The sequence below is a fragment of the Dryobates pubescens genome, chromosome Z, assembly GCF_014839835.1.
Source record: "Dryobates pubescens isolate bDryPub1 chromosome Z, bDryPub1.pri, whole genome shotgun sequence".
Taxonomy (NCBI): Eukaryota; Metazoa; Chordata; class Aves; order Piciformes; family Picidae; genus Dryobates; species Dryobates pubescens.
In genome coordinates this window covers 84,808,782-84,821,878 of record NC_071657.1, presented here as the reverse complement: position 1 = coordinate 84,821,878, position 13,097 = coordinate 84,808,782, and the positions used below count along the sequence as shown (strand labels likewise).

General features: G+C 42.6%; 1 protein-coding gene across 11 annotated transcripts in view; it reads right to left on the bottom strand.

Moving 5' to 3' along the window:
- CELF4 (CUGBP Elav-like family member 4) overlaps window positions 1-13,097 on the bottom strand; it is an 813,218-nt gene that overhangs the window by 55,678 nt on the left and 744,443 nt on the right. For 7 of the 11 annotated variants that reach the window (XM_054178999.1, XM_054179000.1, XM_054179002.1 and 4 more), the window contains exon 9: window positions 1,080-1,145. In XM_054178999.1, the coding sequence (XP_054034974.1) occupies window positions 1,080-1,145 (66 nt within the window). The remainder of the gene's footprint in view (window positions 1-1,079; window positions 1,146-13,097) is intronic. The other 4 variants (XM_009907797.2, XM_054179007.1, XM_054179004.1 and 1 more) reach the window with 1 other exon arrangement.

Below are 13,097 nucleotides of genomic sequence, written 5' to 3'. Positions count from 1 at the left end.
GATACACATTTTCTTTCATGTCCATACAGAATTCCTCTCTCTCATACAAACACATTTGAAACAGTGTGCAGCAATTAAACAATTTTCCCCACCTCAGCTCCCCCATCAAGCAGACAAGGGGAGCCATTCAGTACCACAGATGGTAGATGATGTGCCTTGCTGCTAAAAATACAGAGTACAGGTCGCCTGTGAGCCCAGAGCAAGGGGGATAGGGGCCATATGTGTGCAGAAGGGTTAATTAACAGCTCAAAGGGTTGAGCTGCTTCCCATCTATCAAACTTCACAAGCAATAAATGACAATAACTAAAACACCAGCAAATGAAGCCCTACATGGAGAATTAAATTAACTTTCCAGATACAGCATTGACATGAGATAATAGCCATTCCTCCATGGGAGCCCATGATTGCTCCAGTTACCACAGGAAATAATGACTTTGGGGTGGCAGCTTCCTTGCAACATTGACCCTAGACACCTCGTGAGGGGAGACTGAACATGGTGGGGTCATGGTCTGCACCAGGTCACTTTGGCTGATGTGAGTCCATCAACTGCAAAGGAACTACTCAGCATACAGGTGGAGGCTGACCCATTGGGACCCATGGAGAAAGCCACTGGGAAGCTGGGTTATGACCAGTGTAGATATACTCTAAAACATGAATATGGGCAAATGTACCATATCCTATGAGGCACAACAGCGGTGGCTCTGCAGGATCTGGTTGCCCAGCTCCCCTCCTTGCAGAAGCACTCAGGAGACTTGTTACAGAAAGTGACCTCTAAATCAGTGGTGTGATTTTGCACTTGTGCACTGTGCTAAACAGATCTGTCCTGGTCCTGCCAACGAAACGATGCTGATGTACAGGACAGTGGGAAAGACAGGAGCTGCTTCCTCAGGGAGAGAAAACTCTGGGCTTTATGTTTATTTTCCCAAAAAGTACAAAGGTAACCTGAGAGTCTGTGGCCCTCAGCTCAACCCTGTATCAGCAAGCATCTCCTTTACCCCAGCTCTCTCCCTCAGGTGTATTCATATATTAAAGGCTTTGGAGAAGAGAAAGGTTTATTGGGAGAAAGTGTTAATACTAACGACCTGCGTACTGCTGCACTCCAGCATAGGCTTGCTGCAAGGGATCTGCTGCAGTGGGGCTCTGTGCTGTGGAGACACAAGAGAGAAAAATAATTAAGGGGTTAAAACATGACAAGCACTCTTCTTTTAACTTCTCTCATCAATCTGTGGTGTGAGACAGACATAGGCTGAGTGCCCCAGAAAAGGGGCAAGTCTCACATTCTGTGGACAGGGCTGCACAGAGCTTTTCATGATGGCCAGGAGGGTTCTGTCCTCCAACTGTCTGTCACTCTCTGAGACTTTGGATTACAAAGTAAATAAACTTCTCCCCTCCTCTCCCAAGCTTAAATTATGGGACCCACCTCCGATCATGAGGATTTTTGGCATTTCTGTAATCAACCCCGAAGAGCTCTCATCTTAAGCCAGGACTGACACTGTGCTAAGTGCTGTGCAAACTCAGATCTCAGTGACAGCTACAGTCTCATAAAACTCAATCAGAGTAGAAAACAACAGGAGCATAGCAGGAAGAAGGAGACAAGAACAAAGCAATGACTTCTGCCATCCTGACACCCCTTCAAAGGACTGTATTGCTGCCAGGCAGCCCCCTGTGAGAGAGGAGATGCTGCTTGAAGGGGAGGGGGATACCACTTGTTTGCTCCAGGGAGGATGCTGTGAATTTCTGCGTAATGCTCGCAGTCCCTTGCTGGCTTCAAAGTGCATTTTTTCTCTTTACAACTGTGCATTCCTTCCCCCACCCCAAACTATTTATTTTGTGAAACTTTGAAGTCTAGCTCAAATACAACCAAAGCTAGTCAAGATTTTTTCTTTCCTTTTTTTTTTTTTTTTTTTTTTTTTTTCCCTAATTGATAGGGACAGAAAAAGAGAGAGATAAACATGTTGGATAAGCTCTTTCTTTATCTACAGCAATAGAATATTTAAAGCAAGGCTTGGCTGAACCTTGAGTCCAAATGTCACCTTGGTCCTAATATTTCACTTCTTGTTATGAGTTTAATTTGTATTTATTGGTGCTATACAATTCTACATTTACACAGTCCCTGTGGCTTCTTCCTTGTGGGATAATCCCTCTGGGATCCACCACTTTCCTATTTCTTCCACCTTCTTCCTTCCTACAAGTACAGATATGTGGCTGCAGGCAAGGGCTTGGAGGAGGCAAGGGCTTGGAGGAGGCAAGGGCTTGGAGAATGCAAAAGTATGGGACTCTTGGAGGGAAATCTGGTGTTTGATCTATCGAAGGAGAGACATGGACTGTATACTGAAGTGTGATGAACACTGGCAAAATGAGTGTTATGAACCACAGGAACACAGGCAAAGTGTTTTCTTACAAATACAAATAGCGGCTTCAACCTTTACTTCGAAGATGATAATTTATCATGATGGAAGCAAGCCCTTACAATTTTGTCCCAAAATAAAGGAAGGCATGGTGAGAAGTTCAGACTTGGAGAGGACAAACTCAATTAGCTGACTAAGGCTTGGAGGCTCTTGATCATTATTGGCATCAGAAGAATTTTGAAGATGGGGTAGTTACAGGAAAAAAATAAGCAGGCTTGCAGTTTTGGGTTGGTGTTATTTTGGTTGATTTCCTAGTACGCAAATTAGGAGAGCACTGCCCTACTGTATTTCCACCTCTTGGAAAAGAGATCTGAGAATAATGTATTAAAACCTGTGGGAAATCAGTGGAAGATAGAGTAAAGATATAAAGCTATATATTTAAACAGTAGATGCTCCAGGTGAAACTGGAAGAAATGCTTGAAAAATATAAAAATGGTTTCTACTTACTCTTTCCTTCTTGAAGAAGGTAGCAACTAGTCTGTTCTTTTTAATCTCTGCTCTAAACTGTTTTCCTCTAAAATCAGAGTGTTGAACACATCACTCCAGAACAAAACTGGATGGCTATGAAAGATTGAGTGATACACCAGTTTCTGCAGCCCCCACAAAATGATCGAGTTCTGTCAAATGGAAGGTATCTCCTGAGGAAGATGTGGGCACATGTGGTAAAGGGAGTAAATCCTTGTAAGACAACTATGGCTTTGCAGTCTGCAGATCACCTACTGTGTCTGCCCCAAAGAAAACTGCCCTTGTTTGCTTGCACACGTCTGTTTATGAAGCTAGAATTATCTCCATTGCTCAAAAGATACACTCACAGCATTTCCTTCCTCTCCAGCTGAGGATGGACTCAAACATGCTTATTTTCCCTCTGACATGCTGACAAGTAGCAATAACTGCCTTTTTGTTGATAAGAGTGAAGTTACAAAACAGTACCTGTCTGGTTGCAGTCCTTTCCTTCATTTGCTGCTTTGGGTGGGCACACATGGGAACTACCCACTCTCTTAGCTATAGCTGAATCTATGTCTTGAGCAAGACTGAGTGGCTTACTACAGAGCTGCTCTTGCTGCCCCATCTGTGGACATTGTGCTTGCCTGTGGAGCCATACTCTGCTCATTGTAATTAAGCCATGCTGCTTAGGAAATAATACACTGAGAATCATTGTTCACCTTTAAGATTAAGTATTAAAACTGTACAAATGCTCTATTTAAAGGATTTGGAACAAGAGGTTTTTTTCCCTCCCATAAAAAGCTTTTAGAATTTAATATTTTTCCTGAGTCTTAATGACTTATCACCAATGGTAGTATCTAAGTGGATATTTCTTTTTCAGAAGGCTGCCTTGTGCCCCAGAGCATGCAAGGAATTTCTTTCTAGCTCACAGCACATGTCCAACCCAGTGGGAAGGCTCTTCCCTGGTTTCGCTCAGATTTGCTGCAAGGTAGGAATCACTTCCTTGTAAGTAAAAAAGATGCAGGAGCCTAGTATTAACCCAACCAACCCTGCACATTCTTGGAAAGGAGTGAGTTGAAAGCATCTCTGGACTGTAGGATTAGACAGCATGGAGAGGCATCAGCCTCTGGCTTGAGGTTCTTTGTTTTACTTAGGTCTCATATCCCACCATGGTTGTTTGAAAAAAAGCAGCTGTGGTGAGTCATCTGCAGGAATTTAACCTGGCAGCTTTTGAAACCAAAAGTGATGACCTTTGCTCACTGAATATCTCCTCTTCTTTAGCTTCAGGGGTGTGTTTACTGATCAAATGAAGATGTGACTTCAGTACAGTGGATATATCCATGCTGGCCAACATGGCCTGTGCAGATGTGGGGACATAGGCTCCAGGGCCTGCTGGGTATCCTGGCATGAAGCCAAAGTTGCTTGGGCAGTCATGCTGCTGAATTAAACCTAGTGAAGGTCATAACTGCCTGCACTCCCAGCTGCAGTGTGGGCGAAGCCAATGGCTGGCAAGGATCCAGAAATCTCAAGGCACAACTTAGATATTTGAGGAAGTTTTGGTATGCTGTGTTTTGTAAAGTGACAGTCCTCTTACATACTAATAACACACTAGAAGTTCAGGAAGGGGTCAGATATATATGGGGCTCATTACCCAGAGCTAACCTGGAGGTTACACATAACTGTAGCGTGAAACACATCATGTACTAAAATTCAAAGAGATGAGGAGACATTTCTGTGTCTCACCACAAGGAGAACGTGAAGGAGGGTTGCTTTATTCCTTAATAAGATACTCATAACCTAATGAGGTGTGCGCCCTTGTGGTCTTCACACTGATCATTCAACACTAATTAGTAGACTTGCTGTTTCACAGAATCATAGAATCACAGAATTTTAGTGGTTGGAAGGAACCTTGAAAGATCATCTAGTCCAGCCCCGCTTGCCAGAGCGGGATTGCCTATACCAGATCACACAGGAACACATTCAAATGGTTTTGAATATCTCCAGAGATAATCAAGCCACACTTTCTCCCCATCCAAGCTGGCCAGTATTCTCTGTTACTGCAACTATTCATTGAACAAAGGCATAGGAGGCTGAGAACAGCTCGTCTAAATGCTGTATGTGTCAGGGTGCAATTTCACTGGGGCCCAAAAGGTAAATATCTGAGTAAAGGGCTAATAAAAGCTATAGGAATATAGGAGACACCAGATGAAGGACATGGATATCACTAAGCACCCTGAAGGGGCTTTTGGACCATAACTAGCATGTCTCTAAGTTGTAACATCATCAAAAGACCTTGAATGTGCTGGCAACTATTTATGCAAATGCACCCACAGATAACATCTGAAATATCTGTTCTTGTGGTCAGACTCATGGAGACCTTATGTCCCACATACATATATTTAAGACATTAAGCATGATGTAATACACACACTGAGGATTAGCTGGTGAATTGAAAGAGGCTTCTGAGAGGCCAGAGAGGCTATCAATCAGCCCTCCTGATGTCCATGTAGCACTGATCCTTTGCAGAGGCTGAAAATTTGGCTTTTCCAGGCTGAACTAAAGGTGTACTGTGAAAACAGATGCTAATTGTAACTTCATTTGGCAGCTGAGGGCAAAAGGCCTATCCCTGGATATCACCTCTATATTAATTTGATAATTTCCATATCTCCATGGAAAAAAAAACCCTGCACAGGTACCATTGTCTCTTAGCAAGATGATCCTGGCCAAGATGCCACAAGGTGACCATAGCAGATAACCTTCCATAAACCTGGAGACATAAAACAAGCCAATGACCTACTATATGGCCATAAATATAAATTTAACGAAGGCAGCACTTATTCATTAGGCAGAAGTCAAGAAACGACTCCCAAGTCCTTCAAAGAAAGTAGATCTGTTAATGTCACTTTCCAAATCCTCTGCCTGATGCCAAAAACGAAGGATGATTTCCCAAGTCAGCATGAAATATCAGGGCTTTAAAATTAACACCAGGAAGCTTTCTTACTACTGATATTTCCTCTAGATTTAAATCCATCTTTTTAAAGGAATATTCAGATGGTGTTAGGCCTGACATTTAGCTTTTGTCAGAGAATGAAAGCATGGGGGTGGCAGAATGAAGTATGTTGTTAAAAATAAATAAAATCAGTTTAAGTGATGTTCTATAAAGAATCCCTCCTGAGATGTCAGTTACCCAGCTACAGTGTCAGGCCAAGAAGAGCTGTTATGTGGGTGTTCCAGGTGAAAAATTTTGTACGGGACAGAGGGCTGGACGGTCAGGGATGTAAATCAGGAAGAGCTGCAATGAAACTGCTGGGGGTGGAAAAAAGGATGATGGTTACTGCCTGAGCCATCAAAAGGGAGCCCTCCATCCCCCTCATGTCTCTGCCCCAGTTTGGAGTAAGACTAAGCCAAGGAAATATGCTTTCTGAGTCAGAGGGCCTCAATGTTTCTGAGAGACAAAAGTACTTTCTGGCATATTTTGGGGACCTATGACACTTTGAGATTTTATTTTATTGGAAGGAGTCAGCAAACCTTACACCTATATGGTATCCTCTTCACCCTCTACTCTGATTTTTTAGGCTTTTCCTGGCATTCATACTTTGTTCCATTTATTTCACTCTATTTTGCAGCACTGCTCTCAGCATGGGTCTACAAAAACGTATTATCACTCTGATCCACAGTTTTCTGAACTGCCCCACGTATTAGCTCCTCTCACTGTTCTGGATGCATTTTATACCTCTTCCAGGAACTGCATCTTGGCTACTATTACCTCTGAGAGGGCAGTTGGGGGAGGTGGGTGATAAAAGAGAGGCAGTGCTGTTCGGTCTGTGAGAAGGTAATAATAACGGGGAGGTGGAGGGGAAGAGAGATGAAAAAAATCTGTGTGAAGGCCAGAATTAAAATAAATAAATAAATAACTGAGTGGGAGGGCTCTATTCACCTTCTCCTTAAATCCAATTTAAATCGTTCTCCGCAGCCCTAATCTATATCCATAATTATATCATTTCATACAACAAGCTTGCAAGAGGTCTTAAGAAATTTATGTAGATTAAAATTCATGGATGCCATAGTACAGATTCCATATTATTAAGATTGATTGGGACAGCTGATGCTGTGATTAAAGAAGCCTGCATTTACTGTTGTAATCAATTAGGTATTCAGACACAACAATAACAGCAATAACAGAAAGAATGTGCTGATCTGGCAGAAAACAGAGACCAATCCTGTGTTTTATAGTTTCCCTTTACCATGTAGGGGCTGGACCCCACTCAGTCAAAGATATCTTGTCCCATTGCCTCTTCCCATTTTTGGTAGCACCCCCAGGTATTAGAGATGCTTGTTTGAGACTACATTGTGAACTTACTATGTAAGATTTGTGTACTTCATCCTGGGAAGACAGTCACAACTGTCTTTATTATTTCCTTAATAGTTCTACCTCTGAGTCCTATCCCTAATCAGTCTCCTGCTGAGATGAGTGCTATGTGAGAATATGATAGGGATTGTGTCTGGCAATGAAGAGCTTACAGTGGACGAAGCAAGAAAGATACAAAAATGCAGAGAGATGGAGGTGACTGGCCAAGGTGACACACTAATTCAGCATCAGAGTCAGGGCCAGAATTTCCTCCTTTTGCCTAAGGCCATAAACACATAAGTCAGGGTTAGGTTTTAAAAGCTGTTAAGGCACTCTAGCTTCATATTTTGGGGAAGCATAGTTTAAGTCACATTTAAAAATAAAGCTCAAGGTTTTAACTCACAAGCGTCTCTGATGCCATCAGCACAGAGCCCAATTTGTATTTAAACTTCTTCTAACTCATAGGAGAAAATACTTTGAGTCTGTAAAGAGTTCCACAACTGCCTTAAACAACCGCATTCGTTATGGCTGCAGCATGATCATTGGAAGTACATGGCATCATTAAAGTAACTTAGACTAAAATTGAAGATGACAACTTATTGTTATATTTTTAATAATATATTTTAATAAGTACATTCCTTTACTTATTCATTTTACCAGCAAAACATGGTTTATGGCACATGGCAGATTGTTACAAATGGGTCAAAAAAAAGTGCTTCCTAGTCATAATGATGTTTCAGGTGCTCGCTGTTGCAGTTTTGGAACTGCTGATACAAAATATGAATGGAAAAGCTCTTACCCAGAGATTTATGGTAAGCAAATACAATGCAGCCAAAGATTTCTCATAACATAGTAACATAGTAACATAGCCTTGAGGATGCTGAGTGAAGTACATTTCTAGAGCATGGTGTATATCTGAACTGAATGCTGTGGGGGCTGTTTTTCATCTTGGACCTCCTACAGGTGAAACAGGCCACTCCTGTTCTGCTGATGCACTTCCTCTCTGAACTTTTCTTGTCTGACATCTTTCAGGGATGAAAAATCATGGTGGGCACTGGAGGAAGTTGGCCCCATTCTCTGCCTGCACAAGTGAAGCCCTATTCTTACCCAGTACCACTGGATGGTGTCTGTTGTGTCAGGACTGATCCTGGACTGACAGCAGCAGCCTGTCCATCAACAGTGCTGCTAACTAGCTGAAAAGCTAATAGATAAGGCTGTTCTATTAGGATTCCAGCAGTTCCTCCCATAGAAAATTAGCTGAGGTAATGATAATAATTACAAGGCGGAGTTTAAATCCTGTCTCTCCTTTTAGTGGGTGCCTGATAGCTCTTTGTTGAGACAAAGAAAATACATTGATGGGCTCAGTTCAGTTCCTAATACAAGAATTTCTATAGCACAGGAGTTCACTTGTGGGTGACACCTTTACTCTCAGTTTCAGCAGAGTTTGTGAAACCTGCAGGCATAAAGGCTTGGGTGCCCATTTATAATGATAGCTGGTCCTCACTGGAGAGGGCTGGAGCCTAAAGAAGTTGTGAAGGGAAGCTTGCTGTCTTGCTAGCCCAGGGGTACCCACAGTGTAACGAAAGGGCAAAGGGGTGCCTTCCTATACATCAGTAGAGAGGAGAGATGAAGCTAGTACTGGCTGTGGTGGATGCTTGAAAACAGAACCAGTGTGTGCCTGGAATAGTAAATGAGACAACTTGTATTAAAAAGATGGTGGTGAGTAGGAACAGGGAGGTGATCATCTGCCTCTATTCAGCGATGGTAAGGCCATACCTCAAGCACTATGTTCAGTTTGGGGCCTCTCACTATAGGAAAACTATTGAGGTGCTGGAATGTGCTCAGAGAAAGACAAGAAGGCTTGTGAAAGGTCTGGAGCACATGATCTATGAGCAGCATCTGAGGGAGCTGGGGTTGTTCAGTGTGAAGAAGAGGAAGCTTTCTACAGGTATCTGAAGGGAGGCTGGATCGAGGAGGGGGAACAGCCTCTTCTTTTTGAAGACGAAGAACAGGACTAGAGGAAATGGTAACAAGCTGCACCAGGGGAGGTTAAGGCTAGATATTAGGAAATACTTCACAAAGCTGCTATACCACTGGATACATTCACTGTCTGTAGGCAAGCTGGATATGTCGTGGGCCAGGAGGAATGAATTTGTCTGGGAACTGTTGGATACTATTTTTGTGCTTCCTGGGCACATCACTGAGTGGAAGACCACAGTGCAGTCCTCACTCTTTTCTGAGGTCTCAGCTCTGTGTGTCCTGCCTTTTACTGATCCTTAACAGCCAATCCCTTCTCCTTCCTTTTTACTGTTCTTTGTCATCCCAGTGTTCTTGTCCTCTCCCTCTCCTTCTGTTCCTAAGGAAGCTTTATTTTTGGAGAGAGCGCTCTGTCCAGTCCCTCACAATGTAAACCTGTAAGGCAGGACTTGCTATCAGAGAGCAGAATGGAAATGGTATAAGACCCTGCAAAAACCAGTGCAGATGGTCTTCATTGTTATTGTACATCACACACTGTTAAAAGAGAAGCACTCGGCTCTGGCTCCAAGAAGTTTTGGCAGAAGAGTGCACTCCCTCTTACTATGGCTCATGTAGAAACAGTACTCTTACACTGCTGCACAGTGACTCACAAGATCAAGGCACAGCAGATTATTCTCTTTGTCCTCACGATATGTTGTGACATATTGCCATGTTCAATAGCTCTGCAAGCTGAAAGACTAAAGGGCATGCATTAATACACAAAAAGGTCAGATCTCAAAAGAGGCTCAGAATAGTAGAAGGGGAAATATTTACTCCCTTTTCATTATGCTCATGCCAAAAAGTGTACTGTGAGGCATTATGTCCTGACTGAGCTTGGAGAATGTGAAAGCATGCCTTGCAAAGAGTATGCCTGCAAGGAATGGTTTCTTAGTGCTACTGCATGGATCCATTGCCTGGCCAGAGCCACAAAAAAAAGGCTATTTCAGAAGGGACTGAGGCTGTGATCAGAGACCTGGCAAATGGGGCTGTTCAACTTTCTCTTGCCTTTGACCCAAAGCCATGAATGGTTTGGCTGTCTGACTTATATCAGAATAATACTGTGTATGTCCATGATCCAGATAAAAGGAATCTTGAAAAAGAATAAAAAACAAAAAGCACAGAGAGGGACAGATTACATGATATGGACCTGGGTTTACAGTGCAAAGGCTGTGGATTTCTGCAGTCTTTAGATGCATCATCAGAAATATAATAGCCAGACACAAAGGTGGACATGTAGACAAACTGCACAATTAATGGGATTTATTTCTGTCTAAATGATGTGAATGTCATGCCTGTACAGATTTTCATTGTCCTGTTTAGCTATTTTCAGGCAACAAAGATCATTCTTCTACAGGATATAATGGCATGAGCCCACATTTGAGGGATTTTTTTGAGTATGAAAGAGTATCTGAGAACAAAATTCTGGCTTTAAAGAATATATGGCAAGTCATAATTGTATCAATATGATGGTTATGTATATAATCCTGCAGCACTCTCAGGCACATTCAGAATGAGACATACCATAAAAGAAAGGTGTTTAGAAGATGATGACTTTGTATAGGAACCAGCATGTTCTTTTCTTCTCTATAATGTTTGTACAATTGCATGCTCAGCTCCAGTATTTTATATCTATTGTTGCACTTAGAAAGACAGACATGAGAAACACAGGGCAGGGCCACTGAAAAATGCTACTGAGGAAAGTGTGAAAAATCCCATAATGAGCAACAACGGAATAAGCTGCCCAGTGATGAAAATTTCTTTCTAACCCCAAGAAATTAGTAGACAGATTATGTAAAAAGCATGCACACTTTAGTCTTTTCTACATTTTTATTCAGTCTAATATGACTGGGATGTTCCCATTACCCATATAAATGTCTAAAACTTTTTTTTTTTTTTTTAATGCTGATAAGCTCCAGGCATCCATAAAGCCTATGGCAAACAGTAATGTTTTAGAGAATGTATAAATGCTCATAAGAAACAAGAGAGTAAGATGGAACAAACACATGATATGTCCTACACCCAAATTGCCACAAAGGGGCTTGCTTTCAGGGTTTCATTGCTAGTGGAGACAGGTAGAAGTAGAATAAGAGGTGAGAGTTTGGCCTGCCACTGCTCCCTTTATACCTCTGCTATAACTTAAGATGTCACTAAGTTATGGGGAAGCTGAGCACCAAGCAAAAACAATATATTGCTGAAGACCTGCTGAGATAAATCCAAATTTTGCACAAAGCAGACTATTTGGATGTCTGATTTAATGGCAGAAAGGAGCCTTTCTGCCTGCAGTGAAGTGGAGCAAGGATGACTACCACCTTTCAGCTGGTGTTTGTGTAGGGACATACTGTGAATTGATGGTTGAGTAAGACTTTCCAAATTCAGAAAGAATCAGGCAAAGGTAACTGAGTTTTATATAATCATGGATGAAACACCTACATGGAAATTTTCATTAATCATGATAGCAGTTGGAGATAGTAACAAAAGCTTACTAAGATTCATCTTGAAAGATCACAGAATCATAGAATCAGAATCATAAAGTGGTCTGGGTTGGAAGGGACCTCCAAAGGTCATCTAATCCACCCCTCCCTGTAGTCAGCAGGAACATCCTCAACTACACCAGGTTGCCCAGACTCCTGTTGAGCTTCACTGAGTATCTCCAGGGATGGGGCCCCAACCACCTCCCTGGGCAACCTGTTCCAGTGGTCCACCACTCTCATGGTAAAGAACCTGTTCCTAACATCCAATCTAAACCTGCTTTTCTCTAGTTTGAAGCCATTGCCTCTTGTCCTATCACTGCAGGCTTTTGTAAACAATCTCTCTCCACCCTTCCTGTAGGCCTCCTTCAGATACTGGAGGGTGCTATTAGGTCTCCCCAGAGCCTCCTCTTCTCCAGGCTGAACAACCCCAGCTCCCTCAGCCGGTCCTCGTAGCAGAGGTGCTCCAACCCCCTGATGATTTTTGTGACCCTCCTCTGGACCCTCTCCATCAGATCCATGTCTTTCCTGTATTAAGAGCTCCAGCCCCAGATGCAGGTCAGAAGGTTGAGGGAGGTGATTCTCCTTCCTTTCTCTGCTCTCATGAGTCTTCATCTGGAGTACTCTGTTCAGCTTTTTGTTCCCCATAATAAGGAGGACATGGACCTGTAACACTGAGTTCACAGGAGGGCCACAATGATGATCAGAGAGTTGGAACACCTTCCCTAGGACAGGTGGCTGAGACTGTTGTCATTGTTCATCCTGGAGAAGACCTTGGGGAGACCTCAAGGCCTTCCAGTACTTAAATGGGGATTAAAGGAAACATGGTAAGGGATCTATCAGGGAATGTAGTGATAAGATAAAGAGTAGCAGTTTTAAATTGAAAAGAATAAATTCTTCCCTGGGATTCTGTGATTCTTCTGTGATTCTGTGAGAGCAGTGAGGCACTGGAACATGTTGCCTAGATAAGTTGTGGATTGCCACTTCCTGGGAGTGCTCAAGACCAGGCTGGACAGGGCTTTGAACAACCCCATATAGCAGTATCCTTGCTCATGGTAAGAGGGTTGAAACTAGATGATCTTTAAGGTCCCTTCCAACTCAAACTGTTCTATGATTCTATCCTATGATTCTGTGCTGGATATCTTGATTTTATTAACTGGACACGTTACCAGTAGATAAGCACTCAATTCTTCAGCATAAGAATGTTCCAGTTTTTCACCTCCACCATGCCCTTGATATCTATCATCCAGATTTAAGTGTATAGTAACCGTATCTGGGTAAGACTTAAACACACCAATACCAGTGTGAGTCCTCATAGTGTCAGGTAAAATCTTTCCAGGGTGTCTCATGCTAGACAAAGCCTGTGGATGTGGGCAATTTCCCAATTTCCCTGAGGCAGAGAGAGCAGGCTGT